The sequence below is a fragment of the Hemicordylus capensis genome, chromosome 1, assembly GCF_027244095.1.
Source record: "Hemicordylus capensis ecotype Gifberg chromosome 1, rHemCap1.1.pri, whole genome shotgun sequence".
Taxonomy (NCBI): Eukaryota; Metazoa; Chordata; class Lepidosauria; order Squamata; family Cordylidae; genus Hemicordylus; species Hemicordylus capensis.
Genome location: NC_069657.1, coordinates 58,242,410 through 58,259,041, shown reverse-complemented (window position 1 = coordinate 58,259,041; position 16,632 = coordinate 58,242,410). Strand labels below are relative to the sequence as shown.

General features: G+C 40.8%; 1 protein-coding gene across 1 annotated transcript in view; it reads left to right on the top strand.

The window, feature by feature from the left end:
- The first annotated feature begins 285 nt into the window (after positions 1 to 285).
- COCH (cochlin) overlaps positions 286 to 16,632 on the top strand; it is a 53,563-nt gene continuing 37,216 nt past the window's right edge. The window contains exons 1-4 of the mRNA XM_053282747.1: positions 286 to 712; positions 923 to 958; positions 1,117 to 1,161; positions 8,242 to 8,398. Coding sequence (XP_053138722.1) covers positions 934 to 958; positions 1,117 to 1,161; positions 8,242 to 8,398 — 227 coding nt within the window. The 5' untranslated portion in view covers positions 286 to 712; positions 923 to 933. The remainder of the gene's footprint in view (positions 713 to 922; positions 959 to 1,116; positions 1,162 to 8,241; positions 8,399 to 16,632) is intronic.

The following is a 16,632-nucleotide window of genomic DNA, read 5'->3' as shown; positions in this document are numbered from 1 at the left end:
CTCCGTGTGTCTCTTTGCACCACGCAATACAGAGTGTGGTGAGGGGAGCGTGACAGTGGTATAAAGATTGCAGATTTCCTTTGGCAAAGCGCCTCCAGCTTTAAAATGGGAGCAGGCCGGCCGGCCAGCAACAAGAGACAGGGGTAGCTTTCTTCCGAGAGGGAGGGGGAATCCTGAGGTCTTGTCAACGCGGTATTGACAATATGAAGGAGGTTATCAGCGCGGTCTTGGTGAGCTTTCTGCGTCCGTAGTTCCCGCGCGCGAGAAGCGCACCTGCTTGCTTACTTGCTGCTGGGGTCTTCCCGCCGCCGACACAACAGCAGCTGCCGCCTCCTCAGAGGCCAGGGTTGCCAAGGGCGCTGGCCCGCCCGCCTGGTGCTCCTTCGAGCCCTTGCTGCCCCCTCCCCTGAGGGTCAGCCGTCTTCCCAGGCCACCCAGGCAGCCGCTGCCTGCCCAATGCTCATGCGCCTGGGCAGGGTTTAAAGCTCGGGCGCATGGTACGTCGTGCGCGCAGCGTTGGTTCAGGCAGACACTCCAGCGGGTTGCGCCTCGGTCTTTTCCAGCCGCAGCAGCTCCGCTGCCTTCATTCACTTCCTCAGGAACCCCTATAAGAGGTGCCTGCCCTCCTCCGCCTTCCCTGGAGCTGCTGCTCAGTTTTTGCCTCGCGGACGGTCTGGTAGCAGGTTGGAGTCCTCGCCCCAACACCTATCTGGTGAGAGTCAGTTTTGCTTATCCCTCTCAGCCTTGTCAACAGATTAGAAGCTGCCTGCAGGGAACTTCAGCCCTCGCAAGGGTATCCCTTCCCCCCTCCCGCCCTAGCTTTCGTCGCTTCGAGTTTGGTGGCCGTGGGGAGGGGGAGAGAATAGGATTAACTCTCTTGTGGCTGCCTGTGCATTAACAGTGCCTTCTTCCCATTTGCTAGGTGCAGCAGCCATGGCTTCTGTCCTGCTCCTCCTAGGTAGGTATTGAACTCATGCCGGATTTCAGTGCTGGATTGCAGGAGGATGGAATGTCTCTCTTTCACATAAATGCACATGAACTCCCTGGGATTGGAATATCAGGGAGCTTCACCCATCCATTGTGCTCCGTTTTAATCTCTCCTGCCTCTGATTGTAGGTATCTTCTTTCTTACCAGTCCTGCCAAGGGCAGTGAGAAGTCAGGTGAGTTCAGAAAGTCTCCTTTCTGTATGAATCTTTGGAAGTTAATAAGAAGTTTGCTCTGGAGGGTCTTTGAATAAGTGGGAGGAGAGACACATGCAGAAATCTTATACAGCTGTCCTCAGAGACCTTACGGTTTCCACTGCAAGAGATACGAGTTTGCTTTTTATTTTTTCTTCTCCAAAGAATTTTCTCTGCTTTATTACTAGCACTTGGGGTCTCCAGAATGCTTTTTGTGTTTGTTTTCATTGTCCCACATCCTCAAACTAATTGCAGTTTAATCATACACTTTCACATCAGGTGTTTCTTACTTCTGTAGCCTCTTTTTTTTCTATCCTAAAAAAGCCATGTGCAGTTGGTGTAAACAATGGGGTTGGAAAACCTTGTTTTCCTTCTGTCATGGATTAGTTTTCCTTCTTGGAGTGTTCATAAGGTACCTGTTATGAAAAGGTCAGTAGCAAAGGTAATTTATATTCTTTCTATTAAAGGTAGACTCATGGCAACCACAGAGCCATGTGGTTTTCTTTGGTAGAATACAGGAGGAGTTTACCATTGCCATCTCCCGCACAGTGTGAGATGATGACTTTCAGCATCTTTCTATATCGCTGCTGTCCCATATAGGTGTTTCTCATATTCTAGGAAACATACCAGTGGGGATTCGAACCAGCAAACTCTTGCACCCTAGGCAAGTTAGTTCCCCACAAGTTAGTTCCCCATTGAAAGACAAACATTATATATGTGTTCAGTTTTCTGGAAGCTAAAAATTAATATTGATACTTTTAAAAATGAAGGGTTTCATGGGACAGAGATATTTTGTACAGTTGCAGATGGATTTTCAAAGATGCATCTTTGAAATCCAATGATAATGGAGAGAAATTGACCATGTTCATAAAAGTCAAATCCCAGAGAGTTGTCTTAGTATACCTAAAGACACAGAGTTGTATGCAACTTTGGGTATGTCTAAAATAATTATCTGGATAGCTTTTGTGGTCAATTTCCCCCATTATCATTAGAGTTTAAAGTTGTTGATGAATCCACCTGTAGTTTTCTACAGTATCACTACTCATAAATGTGCATATTTATTTAGCTTCCAAAATGCATTCCTAAAGCAGTTATGGATTTCTGACTCATCTCCTCCACTCTGGACATCGCTGATCTCCCTGGGGTATTGCAGCCAGGGCTGCCAAGAGCTGGTTCGGGTCCCAGTGAAAAATTATTTTGGGCACCCCCAAATTTTTGGCAACCCTAGCCAGGCCCCCTTCCAGACTGCTGGGCCCCAGTAATCTGTACCTGCTTCTCCGCCGCTGCCCCCCCCCCCGTCCCATTGGCCCTGATTGCAGCTGCTTTTACAACTTCTCTGAGTTTCAAAACAGGTTGTTTTTCTCTGGTCCAAAGTCTGCTGGGCAGTGTTCCCTCTAAGAGGGATTCCCAGATGTTGTTGACTACAACTCCCATAATCCCCAAGCAAAAGCCACTGCAGCTGGGAATTTTGGGAGTTGTAGTCAACAACATCTGGGAATCCCTCTTAGAGGGAACAGTGTTGCTGGGTACATAGAACTAGTAAAAAAAATACTGGAAGGAGAGGTGAGGCCTTAAACTGGCACTCCAAACATGTACATTTTCATTATGACATACAATATGCCCAACACATTTCAACATTAGTCTTCCTTGGGGGGGGAAAGTTGTACAATCTTGTTCTAATGACAATAAAACAATTTACTTAGTGAATATCTGTCAGATAATATTGACACTCAGACATATTATATCCAATACGTTTTCATTTTTCGGCATCCGTATGAAGCCGCATTTCTCCTCTTTGTTTGTGTACTCATTGGTGTTGCCTCTTTCTTTTCTATGCAGATCTAGTAGTGACATTATTCTCTCAAAGAATTTTTTTTGAAAGCATATCTGTGACTTTAAAGAACCTTGGTTCATGTTCTAAAGAGGACTACTGTAGTACTTTGGACATCATGGCAATGTTACTGTATAATTAATTTCGACTCCAGATTTAACTGAGTTAGGACTGCATTGGTATCCAAAGTTGAATTTTGGAATTATCCTAGAAGAAGAGTGTAAATAATTGTAGAAAAATGCTTGTTGGTTCTGATGTGGAAAAGAGAAAATAAATGTGATCACCATATGGTATTTAAAAAGAACACCTATTATTCAGGTTGCCAATTAACAATGGGGTTATGTTCTCTTATTAAAAGTGCAATTTGAATTCTGTAAATAGCACACAACAGTAGCAGGGTTCAGAGAAGCTGCGGACTTAGTGGATTTTGTTTTGAGTCTTGGCACCCTTAGCACTAGTGATGGGGCAAGAATATTAACTAAATAAATACACCCTTTCAGTTCTTCAGTCTCAATAATATCTATAATTTTGTGAAAGAGATAGTGAGAAGTAACTGACAGCATAGCTAAATGCACCTGACATTTAAAATAGCATCTGAACAGTTTACGGCTAAAAGAAACAATGCAGGGGAAAAACAGGTGCTTAACCATTATTTTGGAGTACATGCAAATATTATTGAAATAAGAGCCAAAGAAGATATGAACTACATAATTATATTTCCGAGAAATGGACTTCTACAGTCAAGAAGAACAGGAGCACCAACAAAGCTACAAACCTTCCCCTAAAAGTCATTAGACTTACAAATTCTATCAGCACTGGAAAGAGAACATAGAACTCTTTCCAAAATGGTGAGTGAGGTCTTTTGAGTTTTTTAAAAAATGTAAAAAAATGAGGATTTGACCTTTGAAGAATGAAAGCTCATCAGATGTGGAGTTGGCAAACCCATAAACGACCTAAATAACTTCTTCACAAAGGTTTCTTGTACTGTTGACATCTGAAGAAAGGAGTAATGCAAACTAGAAATTGCTTCTTTTCTTTCTCTTTCTTGAATAAGCACAATAAAGATCAGCAATGAGGAATTCTGGAAGAGCAAACATAGTGGAAAGGGGAAAGTGTCCTATAAGAATTAAAAAATAGTATAGAGCCCTTTCTCACAATCGTGTGAGTGGGCTTGCCGGCGGGTGGCGGGGAAGGCTGCCAAAGCTTGCATTCCCCATAAACAATCCTGGTGCTGGGCACGCAAATTGAGCACCCAGACATTCTGCTGCTGTCCTAGGCAGCGCAGAGGTGCAGGGGTCAAGACGCGTCATCCCAGCCCCCGGAAATCCCACAATGCACCATGCAAGTGCATGGTGCATTGTGGGAATCCCCCCAAGCAACAGGCGGGTGCCCGTCAGAAAGCAGCTGGTGCTGACACACAGTCAATTTAACAAGGTTAAGGCCTTGCTCCCTTAACCTCACTTAACAGCCTGGCTTAGCCAGGTTTGCTGCCAAGGTGCCACCAGAAGCCCAGCAGCTCCCAGCAGTTATCATGGGCAGCGAAGTCTGGGCTTAGCTGCCTTAGCCTGATCTTGGCTGCTCATGAAAAGAGCCTTATATTCCAAGAGTGTTTAATCTTGTTTGTACCACAATTTTTCTTTGGCGAGGGGAGTATTAATATAGAGATGCCCACTTTTTGGTTCTGTGTCACATGCCAGTCTGTCACTGTGTGTTCAGTAGAGTGCAAATAATACTTAGGATGCAATCCTGTACACACTTTCCTGCAAATAAGTCCTGTTGAGCTCAGTGGGATTCATTTCCGAGTAGACATGCATAGAATTCTGCTCCATGTCCTACAATTACTAAAGGGCTTCATCCTTAAATTACATTTCAGAGTAACACCAAAAATCTAGATAGCTTAACCAGTTCCCTGCCTATTAAAGCTCACTGCCTGAAATGTTTGTAAATCTTCACATTTTAATATAAATTTTAATTTGATCAGCAAATACAAGTTTCTTTCAAGTGTATGATCTGGGATATTTTTTTACAGGATTGGGGCATAAGACAGAGAAGTGTGGTTGTTGATTTTTAAATAATATCCAAGGAAGCCATGGCACAATCATTAGATCAAATACCTGGAAATATAACTTTCAATTGTACTTGGATGTGCAGTAGTAGGCTCCTTGCATGTTGCTATGTCACACCTGTGCATGATTAGCTGCTCAACAACTAGTTGGTATTATCAAAATTTCAGTGCTGACCATCTGCTGACTACTATGAATGGAATTTCCAGTCCAGTGCCAGAATTGTGCATGCATCTCCAAGAACCGGATGCAGAAATCTAATCCCAGGAAATGCATACTTTTATATTCTGTCTGTACATGCACCATCCTGAGTGGATCATGACAATAATTTACAAATGTTTCATGCAGTTTATAGAAGTTTTCTTTTTCTTTTATAGGTTCAATTCTGAAGAAATATCATTCCTCCCTTCTAAAGGACTTTGCTTAGATTTATTTTAAATGGCGGGTGGGGGGAGAGAAATAGCAGAGATTGGACTAGAAGACGTCCAAGGTCCTTCCAACTCTAAAATTATATTACTCTTTGAAATAGCATTTATATTGGTGCAGTGTTATAATGTAGTGTGTTTGAATATTAGAGGCCATTCAAGAATGTTGCTTTGCATGTCTTACTTCAGTCAGTATGCAGAAGACGGCAGGAAAAAAGACTTTTCCAATAATGAATAAATAATAACCAAACATAACCAAACATAATAATAGTAGATTAACTATAACTAATCTAATACAACACAACTATACTTCACTAGGTTTCTTAAAAAGTAGCATAGAAATAATAGATCCCAATCTAATATGGATTGCTGAATTTTCTTTAGTTGCTTCTGTTTAGTTGCTTTAGTTAGCCTTTATCACTTGGGTATGAGCCAGCGTGGTATAGTGGTTAGAGTGTTGGACAAGGACCGGGGAGACCCGAGTTCAAATCCCCATTCAGCCATGATACTAGCTGGGTGACTCTCGGCCAGTCACTTCTCTCTCAGCCTAACCTACTTCACAGGGTTGTTGTGAAAGAGAAACTTAAGTATGTAGTACACAGCTCTGGGCTCCTTGGAGGTAGAACAGGATATAAATGTAATAATAATAATATTTACACTTTAATGCTGATTCCTCTCCTCTCCTCCCCATTTCACCAAAGTATTGCAAAACAATTTATGGAAGATAGATAGATAGATAAATCTTTATTGTCATTGTCCTGTGCAGAACAACGAGATTGAACAACTGATGTAAAATTACTAATAGTTTCACTAGATGACTCCTGTGTCTGTACTTAAAGCAGTGGTTTTTATTCTAAAAAAAGTGCTTCCATTTCAGTATTAACTCCAGTCTTTTTCCTGATCAATTTGGTGGAAATCAGTACTCTTTTGATTCTGATCATATTGTGGAATAATGGTGCATTACAAATCTATTATCAACATTAATAGCTCATAAAACTGAAGTTTATAAATCAAAAGCAGAAAGAAAATTGCTAAACTACAGTTGAATTGAGAAAAAAGACATTCAAGATCATTATAATTCAATTCTGTGGGGCTGTTCACATGACTGCACATGCAGGTGGGCAGTGGGGGAAGGCAGCGTTCAACCTATCTTCCCCCAGATGACCCTTTGCAGCTGTGCACCCACACAACCAGCATTGCCAGGAGCAGCACAGGTGACTCTCTGCACTGCTCCCAGCTGTGCTGGTAAACAGAGGCTGGGATTCATCACTCTAGGCGTTCATCTCTGTGCTGCTGACACGTGATCCTGGAGCTGGGATTAAGGGAGCATTTGAGCCCTTAACCCTGGCTAAGAGCCAGGCTGCAGTGCTGGGTTTGACATCGCAGCACCGCTGGAATCCACACGGATCCTGGTGGTTCTCACAGGCAGTCAAGAGAACAGCCTCTATGACTTGTTAGTCCTCCACATAACCACCAGGGCATAGCAAACAGCATTTGGTAACTGAAAACATGTTACACTACTTTGCAGTAAACTTGTGCTGAGCTGATGTCTCAGCTAGAAACATCTATCTACACAAATATTTCATCACACATGTGGGCAATTGTAGTTCTCATCTTTGAAGCCTTCGGGTCGATGCCATTTGCTTCACTAGTGCACAAGGAAGCAGAGCAATTTCTAGCATGTCCGGCCAACAAAAATTCCAGTGCAAATTAACTGACCCACTGCATTTTCAATAGACTGCAAACACATGACAGATAAAAGGATATCCAGCCAAGGGCCTGTCACAGACTTTGAGAATCCTGGCAGCGAATAGTGTTAAATGCCAATGAGTTTTTATGAAGATTAAACAATACAAGACTCCACTAATACCCTGCTTTGAGGTTAAAATGACAAATTAGCATCAAAATTAATACCCCTGTTTCTCATTGCAAAGACAGAATAGTTCCATAGCCTGTGACAAGAAACTTAACAATAATCCTGGACACTTGTATTGCATTGCACTTTAAATGTTCTGTATCATAGACATAATTAATCCTCACACCAGTCCTTTGAGGGAGGTAAGTTTTTATCAGTATTATATTTATCATCACAAAAGACAAGCAAATGTTCTATTTGTAAATTAAAAGAAGGCAGCAACTGCTGAACTGTACAAGAATGGAAGGAAACTTTGTCTCGAAGCCAAAAACACTGACTGACATCCAGATTAAGCTACCCAGGAAAGTTGTGCTGTTGAGTCAGTGTTGATTCCTGGCAACCACAGAGCCCTGTAGTTTTCTTTGGTAGAATACAGGAAGGGTTTACCATTGCCTTCTCCCACAGAGTGTGAGATGATGCCTTTCAACACCTTCCTATATTGCTGCTGCCCAATAGAGGTGTTTCCCATATTCTGGGAAACATACCAGCAGGGATTCAAACCAGCAACCTCTTGCTCACTAGGCAAGTCATTTCCCTGCTGCACCATTAGGTGTAGTTACTCTGAATTCCACTGAGTAATTTAGCCAGGATTTAAGCTACTGCATTTTGTCAGTGATCTGAGTGCTGTGCTGTCTGATCAAAATGAGTTCAAAAGCCTCATAGGCTATATACTGTAGTTAATTTTTAAATCATAATATACTATGTGTAATTAAAACATTGAATATTATGTCTGCTTCTTGGCAATAATAGACTGGACTGCAGATAGTGTATTCATTTTTTTAAACGAAGCATATGTTTCATATGTCATGTCTGTCTTTTCCTCTGTAGCCCCCACAGCCATTACATGCTTTACAAGAGGACTTGATCTCAGAAAGGATAAAGCAGATGTACTCTGCCCCGCAGACTGCCCTAGATGGCAGTTCTATGTCATTGGAAATGTTGTGTATGCCTCCCTTTCCAGCATCTGTGGAGCTGCCATTCACAGGTAAGCCCAATTACCAAAAATTCAATTGAAATTACAAATAGGTTGCCCATGTTAAAAACCTGGCCAATTAGACCACACAGTTTAATCCTGGGTCCAGCTGTCTGGGCATGTTTGGAAGGCAAAATGATGTAGCAACCTTTGCTGAGCTTATTATGATTATGATTATGATTTCATTTTATATCCCGCTCTTCCCAGGGGCGTATCTAGGGGTAGGGCAGGCAGGGCATGTGCCCCGGGCGCCACTTGAAGGGGGGTGCCATTTTGTAAAATTATTTTTTTTAAAAAAAAATGGCTGCCAAAAACAAAATGGCCACCGCGCATGCTCAAATGGCCTCTGTGAGGCTCTAGGTCATGCCAGAGCCTCATGGCCTTTAAAAAAAATTATTTTTAAAAATGGCCACTACACATGCTGAAATGGTCCCTGCGAGGCCCTAGAGGCCAGCGGGGTGAGGGGGAATCTTTGCAAAAAAAACCCAGCCTTTAGGAAGCCCCCTAAAGGGGCTACGGGTAAAAATAATAATAATAAAAATATAATATAAGACACTGTACACATATTCAGATTGGCACTATGTACAGAGAATCAGGGCTTGTGAATACCGAGCTGACGCTTAAGAGCTAGGATTGTATTCATTTGCTCTTACTTTGCTTCTTGTGATAAGTGAGTTAAATGTGATGTCTTGCTAATATGGCTATTAATGGTGAATTTGTCTTTGAATCAGTGTGAAACCCTTAATATTAAGGCCCACTGGGAGTTTCTTGCTCTCTTTCTCTCATTTTAACTGTCTTTCTGAAAGACTAGAATATATTCCAAGCAGTGACACAGTTTACTCTGCATATCCTTTAATTATTTACAGAGTATCTGGGAAAAGTCAAATTCTCCATTGATTTTTAAAACTTATGTAATGGTGATGCTACAATGCATAGTAGAGAATTAGATAGGCACTTCTGTTTAGTTTTCCAAGTACATCTCCACATAGTATTTGGGTATTTAATGAGCCCCCACATACTGACATTTGTAGTTTTCCATCATTTTTTGGTCTGGCTAAGTCCACTGCTAAATAGTTTTTGAAATATTAAAAGATTAACGAGCTTGACTAAATATTAAAAGATTAACGAGCTGATATTATGGTAAAGTTACCTGAAAGATGGGTGTCAGATGCTTGGACAGGGGGCGCAATTTCAGTGTTTGCCCTAGGCGCTATTTTCCCTAGACACGCCTCTGGCTCTTCCTCCAAGGAGCTCAGAGCGGTGTACTACATACTTAAGTTTCTCCTCACAACAACCCTGTGGAGTAGGTTAGGCTGAGAGAGAAGTGACTGGCCCAGAGTCACCCAGCAAGTATTATGGCTGAATGGGGATTTGAACTCAGGTCTCCTCAGGCCTATTCCAGCACTCTAACCACTACACCACTCTGGCTCCATCTGGGTCCATTCAGTGCCTAGATGGAAGACTACCTGGGGTATATTTCTGTGAGTCCTATCGTGGAGAAAAAATGGGACATAAATGTGCTTAACTTCTGGTTGTACTCGGATTTGGAAATGTTAATCATGAATACATTAAAATTAATACAAGATGCTCAAAGAAGCACTAAGTAGGATTCTATGGCTAAACAAACTAATGGGGATAACTAATGAGCCCAAGATGGATGGGCGTTCCTTAAATAGAGCCTAAAGGCACACTTCTAACAATTCCAATGAAAAAGAAAAATGAGAGACATCTAAAAATGCCAGAGTGGCTGTATGAAAAGCTAACTAGTGAGCTGAAAATGCGGGGGTGGGGGGGACATATGTAAGTTATGAAGGAAAGGACAGGTCACCAAGGATGAATACAGAGAAGCAGTCCAGACATATATGGACAGTGACAGACATTCTAAGTGCTTGCGTAACTAGCAAAGTTTCAGTAGCACAAGAGGATTGCATAGGTTTGCTAAAACAGAGGATTTGCTGAATTGCACTATGGTGCTCTTAAGCAAAAGTTCGTTTTAAAACCAATGAGGCATGCTGCAGGCTGTGTAACTGTTGCAAGCATGTTGCCAGCATGCTTGTAGTTGTGCAACAGTAATGCAGGCTCCAGGCTTAGCACAAGTAGCTAGTGTAACAGTTTTGCACTAGTGCAACATCCTTTTGCAAGCTCTTCATTAGTCATGATATCATCTAGTATCTGGAAAGCTAACAGAGAATGAGCTGAGATTGGAAAGAGATGCTAAAAGCAGCAAAAAGGTTTATTTCAAGTATATTTAAAAGGAAGAGAAAACAAACGGTATGTCCCTTGCTCAATAAGAATGGCAAACAGTTAATGGGTGATAAAAAGAAAGCAGAACAGCTCAACTCCCTTTTTGTCTTCATTTTTTCTCTCCAAAAGAGGAATTGCATGGAACCTCACAAAAGCAACATGAATGATGAGGAGTCAGCACTGCCATTCAATCAAGGGACAGCTAGAGCCTCAAATCAGAAACAAAATTCAAAATGATCTTTTTTAAAAAAAAAAATACTTTTTATTCAATTTTTCACAGCATAAGAGACACACACGCACACATAAAAAGAAAAAAAGAAAGAAACACAAAACAAACAAACAACATGAGGACTTGCATTTCATCATTACAACAAATATCAGTTACAATACCCAATTCTTGCCTGTAATTTAATAATTCTCCCCCGCCCCCGATAAATCGTACAAAAGTCAGCTCTAGGGCATTTTTAAAACATTTTTGTTACCACTCAAAAGCCTGATAGAAATCCATTTTATAATATGTTTTTAGGTAAATAAGAAGAGGGTCCCACTCCCTTTTAAATACTTCAAATTTATTTCTTAATAATGCTGTTAGCTTTGCCATTTCTGCCAACTCTAACATTTTAAGTATCCAATCCTCTTTACTTGGACAATGGATGTCTTTCCATTTGTATGCAAATGTCAATCTTGCTGCTGCTGTCAGATACATAAAGAGGATCTAGTATTTCCTAGGCAATGAACCGTTATCAATATCTAATAGTATTGTTTCTGAACTCTTAGGGAAAGTCATTTTAAACACTTTCTTAAGCTCATTGTATATTAAATCCCAATAGCCTTTAGACTTATTACAAGTCCACCATAAATGTATATAGGAACTCTCCTCTTTTTTACACTTCCAACATTTGTTTGACATGTTCTTGTAAATTAAAGTCAATTTCTTAGGAGTTAAATGCCATCTGTACATCATTTTAAGATTATTTTCCTTTAAATTAGAACAGGCAGTGTATTTCATGTCTTCTGTCCATAGTTTTTCCCATTTCTCCAAGTCTATATTGTAACCAAAATCCTGAGCCCATTTAATCATTGAAATTTGCACTACTTCTGTTCTTGTATCTTCCAATAACAACAGATCATACTTCCTAGAAACTAGTTTGTCTTCCTTGTCACACAACTGTTCAAATTCTGACTTTGATTGATTAAAACCCTTTTTGCAATCTTGCTTGAATAAGGCGCTAATCTGGTGATACTAAAACCAAGAAATATTCCAATCCTGCATAAGATCTAGTTTTTTAAGTTCGTATTTTGCACCATGGAGAACAAGCAGTTGTTGATACATAGGCCATGTCTGTTGCATATTTTTCTGTTTTCTAGATATAACTTCCAGTGGAGATACCCAAAGTGGAATTTTTGGTTCTAACACAAGTTTGTTTTTCATCCATACCATATATAAACTTTTTCTAACATAGTGATTTAAGAAGTCTTTATTTACTTTTACCTTATCATAAAATAGATATGCATACCAACCATATCTTATATGGAATCTTTCCAAATCTAACAGTCTTGGATTTTTTAATGTAATCCATTCTTTCATCCAGCTTAGGCATATTACTTCAAATATAACTTAAAATTCGGTAACGCAAACCCTCCTCTCTTCCTGTTGTCCGTTAGGTTTTTAAAATTCATTCTTGGTTTTTTGCCCTGCCAAATAAAGTTCTTTACTGTACGTCTTCATGCCATTGATCAAAAATTGACATTGTATTTATTATTGGTATTGTCTGGAAGAAATATAACATTTTAGGAAGAACATTCATTTTGATAACAGAAGTTCTTCCACTTAACAATAAATTCAATCTATCCCATCTACATAAGTCTATCTTTATTTCCTTCCAGATTTTAATATAATTATTTTGAAACAATAAGGCATTATTTGTTGTAAGCGTAACTCCTAGGTATTTTACCTTTCCCCCCACATTGAAACTAGATCTCAAGACAAATTTTTCAATATCTTCTTTGTTCATATTTTTAATTAATACCTTTGTCTTATCCTTATTTATATAGAACACTGCCAGATTCCCATATGATTCTAATATTTCCAATAATGTATCAATTGACTCTAAATGATCTTGATAGAATGGAAAACTCACCTGGAGTACTGTGTCCAGTCTGGATACTGCACTTTAAGGAGGATGTGGAACAGGTTCAGAGGATGGCAGCAAAAATTGTTAGGGTCTAGAAAAGAAGCCCTCTGAGGAAAGATTGAAGAAACCGAGTATGTTTAGCCTGGGCAAGGGAAGACTGAGTGGGGTGGGGGGAACATAGTAGCAGTCTTCAAATACCTAAAGTGATGTCACTTAGAGGGCAAAGTTTCTGCTATCCAGGGAGCAAGATTAGATGTTGTGGGCTTAGGTTTGACAATGGAGCCACTTACCAATGGGGTCAGCGCTCTCTCTCGCGCGCTCTCTCTCTCTCTCTCTCGCTCTCTCTGGAGGGCTTCAAGCAAAGGCTTGACAGCCGCTTATTGGGGATACTCTAGCTCTGGACTTCCTGCATCAAGCAGGGTGTTGGACTAGATGGCATATGAGGATCCCTCCAACTCTGGGTTTGTATGAACAGCCTTCAAGGTCATGTCCAAAATTTGCCTCCCTGAACTCTCCAAAACATGCAATAGGAAGTATTTCAAAGATGGTGCCTATTGTACATTTTGAGTGCCGTGTTCTTGCATCAGTTTGGTTTCTGACATCAGTACTTCAGACATTGTACTGCTCAAAAGCAATGGTGATAGGCTTTTAATGATAAATTTTAACAGCATGGGTATGTATCTTCTTAAGTTGTCTGTAAACACTACACGATGGTAATAGCAGTAGAGAAGATAACCCCAGTACGGTGCTAGACCTGTTCATTGCATACTGATTTCTAGAACAATCATCCTTGGGTGATGCAATCTTGGACAATAATTTTGCCCAGGATTAATTAATATGATAAAGTTTTCTTCGGGCGTTCTTAGGAATTCTAGGGAGTATTTCCTCTGCACAATGTGAAAGTGAAACAACTTCACAGAACCCGTAATTGTTTGAAATAATAATTTTTTTTCAAACTATTTAGAACTATAACCTCAAACAAGTTAAACTATGATTTAAAGTTATCAGACTGAGCTTTGGAAAGTTAGTTACATCCTTGAATATACCAGGGGATGCCTGCAAAGTTATTTTGCCTTGTACTAAAGCAGAAACTTTGGAGTTGCAATTTTATCTAATAATAATAATGTGAGCCTCTTTCAGGCAGAAGTAGAGTTCAGTTTAGCAGAGTGTACGTAGTATAAAACATGGAGCTGGAAACCATTCAAATCCTGCTGCCTTGGATCATGATTGTATCCACACTTTCAGCTTCCAGCAGTGCCAGATTTAGGCCCAAGCTAAGTAAGCTGCAGCTTAGGTCAGCATTTTGAGGGCCTCTGAATACAAAAAATATGACTAAATTTCCATTTTACATAATTTTAAATAATTTCAAATTTTACATAATTTTCATTTAAAGGTACTTCTAGTACAAATCAGCTTACTGTAAGGTTAGATTCTTATGTGTTTTTTTATTCCTCTTTGCCAAGTAAAAATAAAACTTCTATTTTCATTGTTTTTGTTGTTGTTAGAATAATACTTTTTTTGGTAATGCTATGTGGCCTTTTAAGTCATATAGCTTAGGGACTCAGCATGTCTTAATCTGGTCCCAGCTTTCAGTTGAGTATATGGAAAACAAAATAACCCAAATGAGGCATTTGGGAACCCAATAGGAGGCATAGGGAACCCAATAGGAGGCATAGGTACACCTATGAAATCTGCAGGTCAATACGATGAACTGTATCTATAGTACTGTATAACTGTACCTATAGTACTTAGAAGAGGAGAGCTGGTCTTGTGGTAGCAAGCATGACTTGTCCCCTTAGCTAAGCAGGGTCCAGCCTGGTTGCATCTGAATTGGAGACTAGAAGTGTGAGCACTGTAAGATATTCCCCTCAGGGGGTGGAGCCGCTCTGGGAAGAGCATCCAGGTCCCAAGTTCCGTCCCTGGCATCTCCAAGATAGGCCTGAGAGAGACTCCTGCCTGCAACCTTGGAGAAGCCATTGCCAGTCTGTGAAGACAATACTGAGCTAGATGGACCAATAGTCTGACTCAGTATATGGCAACTTCCTCTTTCTATTTTAGCTCTGGAAATGTTTACTAACACTTTTGAGGCTGTTCTCATGAGCAGCCAAGCCCTGGCTTAGGTGGCCACACCTGGGCTTGGCTGCTTGCACCTAGCAGTGCCGCAGTGCCAAACCCAGTGTGCCCTTCACCCGGATGCTGGCATCATGTGTCAGCATGGACTGCTTGCAGCTCACGCTGACACAGAGATGCGGGCCTAGAATGTTCATCCCCTGGGGGAATCCCCTAGTGTACTGCACTCGATATCCAAAGGCCGGAATAATGTATCCCTGCTACAGAGCAATCTGTGCTGCACAGAGCAGCATGGATCATGTGGGAGTACACTCCACACTTCCACCAAGCATGGAATGATTATCTGGGGGGACGACAAGATTTGCCAAGCCTTCACCCTACCCACCTAGTAGGTTGTATAATGGCCCTTTTTTATATTATGTGTATTGATGCGAAGGGAGAAAATATATATTAAGGTTAAAGCCTTGTAAATAGGTTATATTCTGGCCAAGTACAAATGTTATATGATAACAATGCCATGGTCCAACACCAAAATAGTGAGTAGATGCCAGTAGCAAAGCATTCCTAACTTAGTAAGTGTATTAGTACTGTTCTCAGCAGATACTTCAAGATGTTTTGCAAAGTTTAAATAGAATAAAATTGTGCTTGCAAAGGAAAAACTTCCATCTTCTTTGCTGCTTAAGTGAGTTGTAAACTGAGCCAGAGCTCAGCCCTGGAACTTGTTTTCTGTGAGAGAGTTTAGCCCTGGCACATTTTAATGTAATTATACACGTGCCTACATTGCATTCTGTGGAGTGATACATAAGCACAACCTTCCCCCGTCCCCCACAAATAGGTCCCTGTCTAACAAGATTATAGTCTAAATATTGGCAGTCAAAAATTATCCCAATAGTCCAAGGCACTTGTTATGGAAGAATACATATCCGTGGTTTGTAGATCTTACTTGCAGCTCTATGTAGGCTAGAATATCCAACATGCATAGCTATACACAAGTTCAGCTGTGGAAGCAAACATGGTACTCTTATCTTTGGTCTCATTTAAGCACAGGGGGAACCTGTTGCTGTAGTGTGAAGCAGCAGCCATATGTATCTGCCAATGATCATCTGTCCCTTGTATTAGTCTTGAAGCAGAGCTTTGCGTACTCACTGGCCATGAGGGCCAGCCGGTGCTCACTGGTTGGCCCTCATGTTTATCCAAAGCCACCGCTCTGCAGCAATTTTTGAAGTAGAAAAAAGACCTGGGGGCAGTGGGGCAAACCAGCGGTAATAATAAAACACCAAATGTTTGAGCAGATAAACATGCAGCCACTTTAAAAGAAAACCTGCACAAAACATGGGGATGTGGGTGGAACAGGGCACCAATAATCCTTCCGCCTTGAGACAGGTCTGTGTGTCCATACAGGAGTGGAGGTGGGAGGAAGCGGAATTCGCTCTGCAACCCACTTCCCCCAGTACAGCATAGGCAGCCTTTTGTTTTCTGAGTTATCTTCTCCTGTAATGGAAGTATTTCCATGTCATCCATTCCTTTCAGCAAGGTAGTATGAATGAAGCATCCGCACCAAAGTTATGATGTCTTTAGTGAATGAAGTTTCAGTGATTCATATAGTGAAATGTCTCATTAGCCAGCAGCACTTTTAGTCATTTAGGAGGGCAGATCCTTGGAAAAACTGCTTCAGTTTTATATCTAACCTAGGTACAAGACAAGTCAGAGCAAATATATCTACCGTAGAATATTTCTTCTATAGTACCTACCTTCTACCTTAGGTATTGGCAGTTCCAGCTTTTTTCATACTTTTTG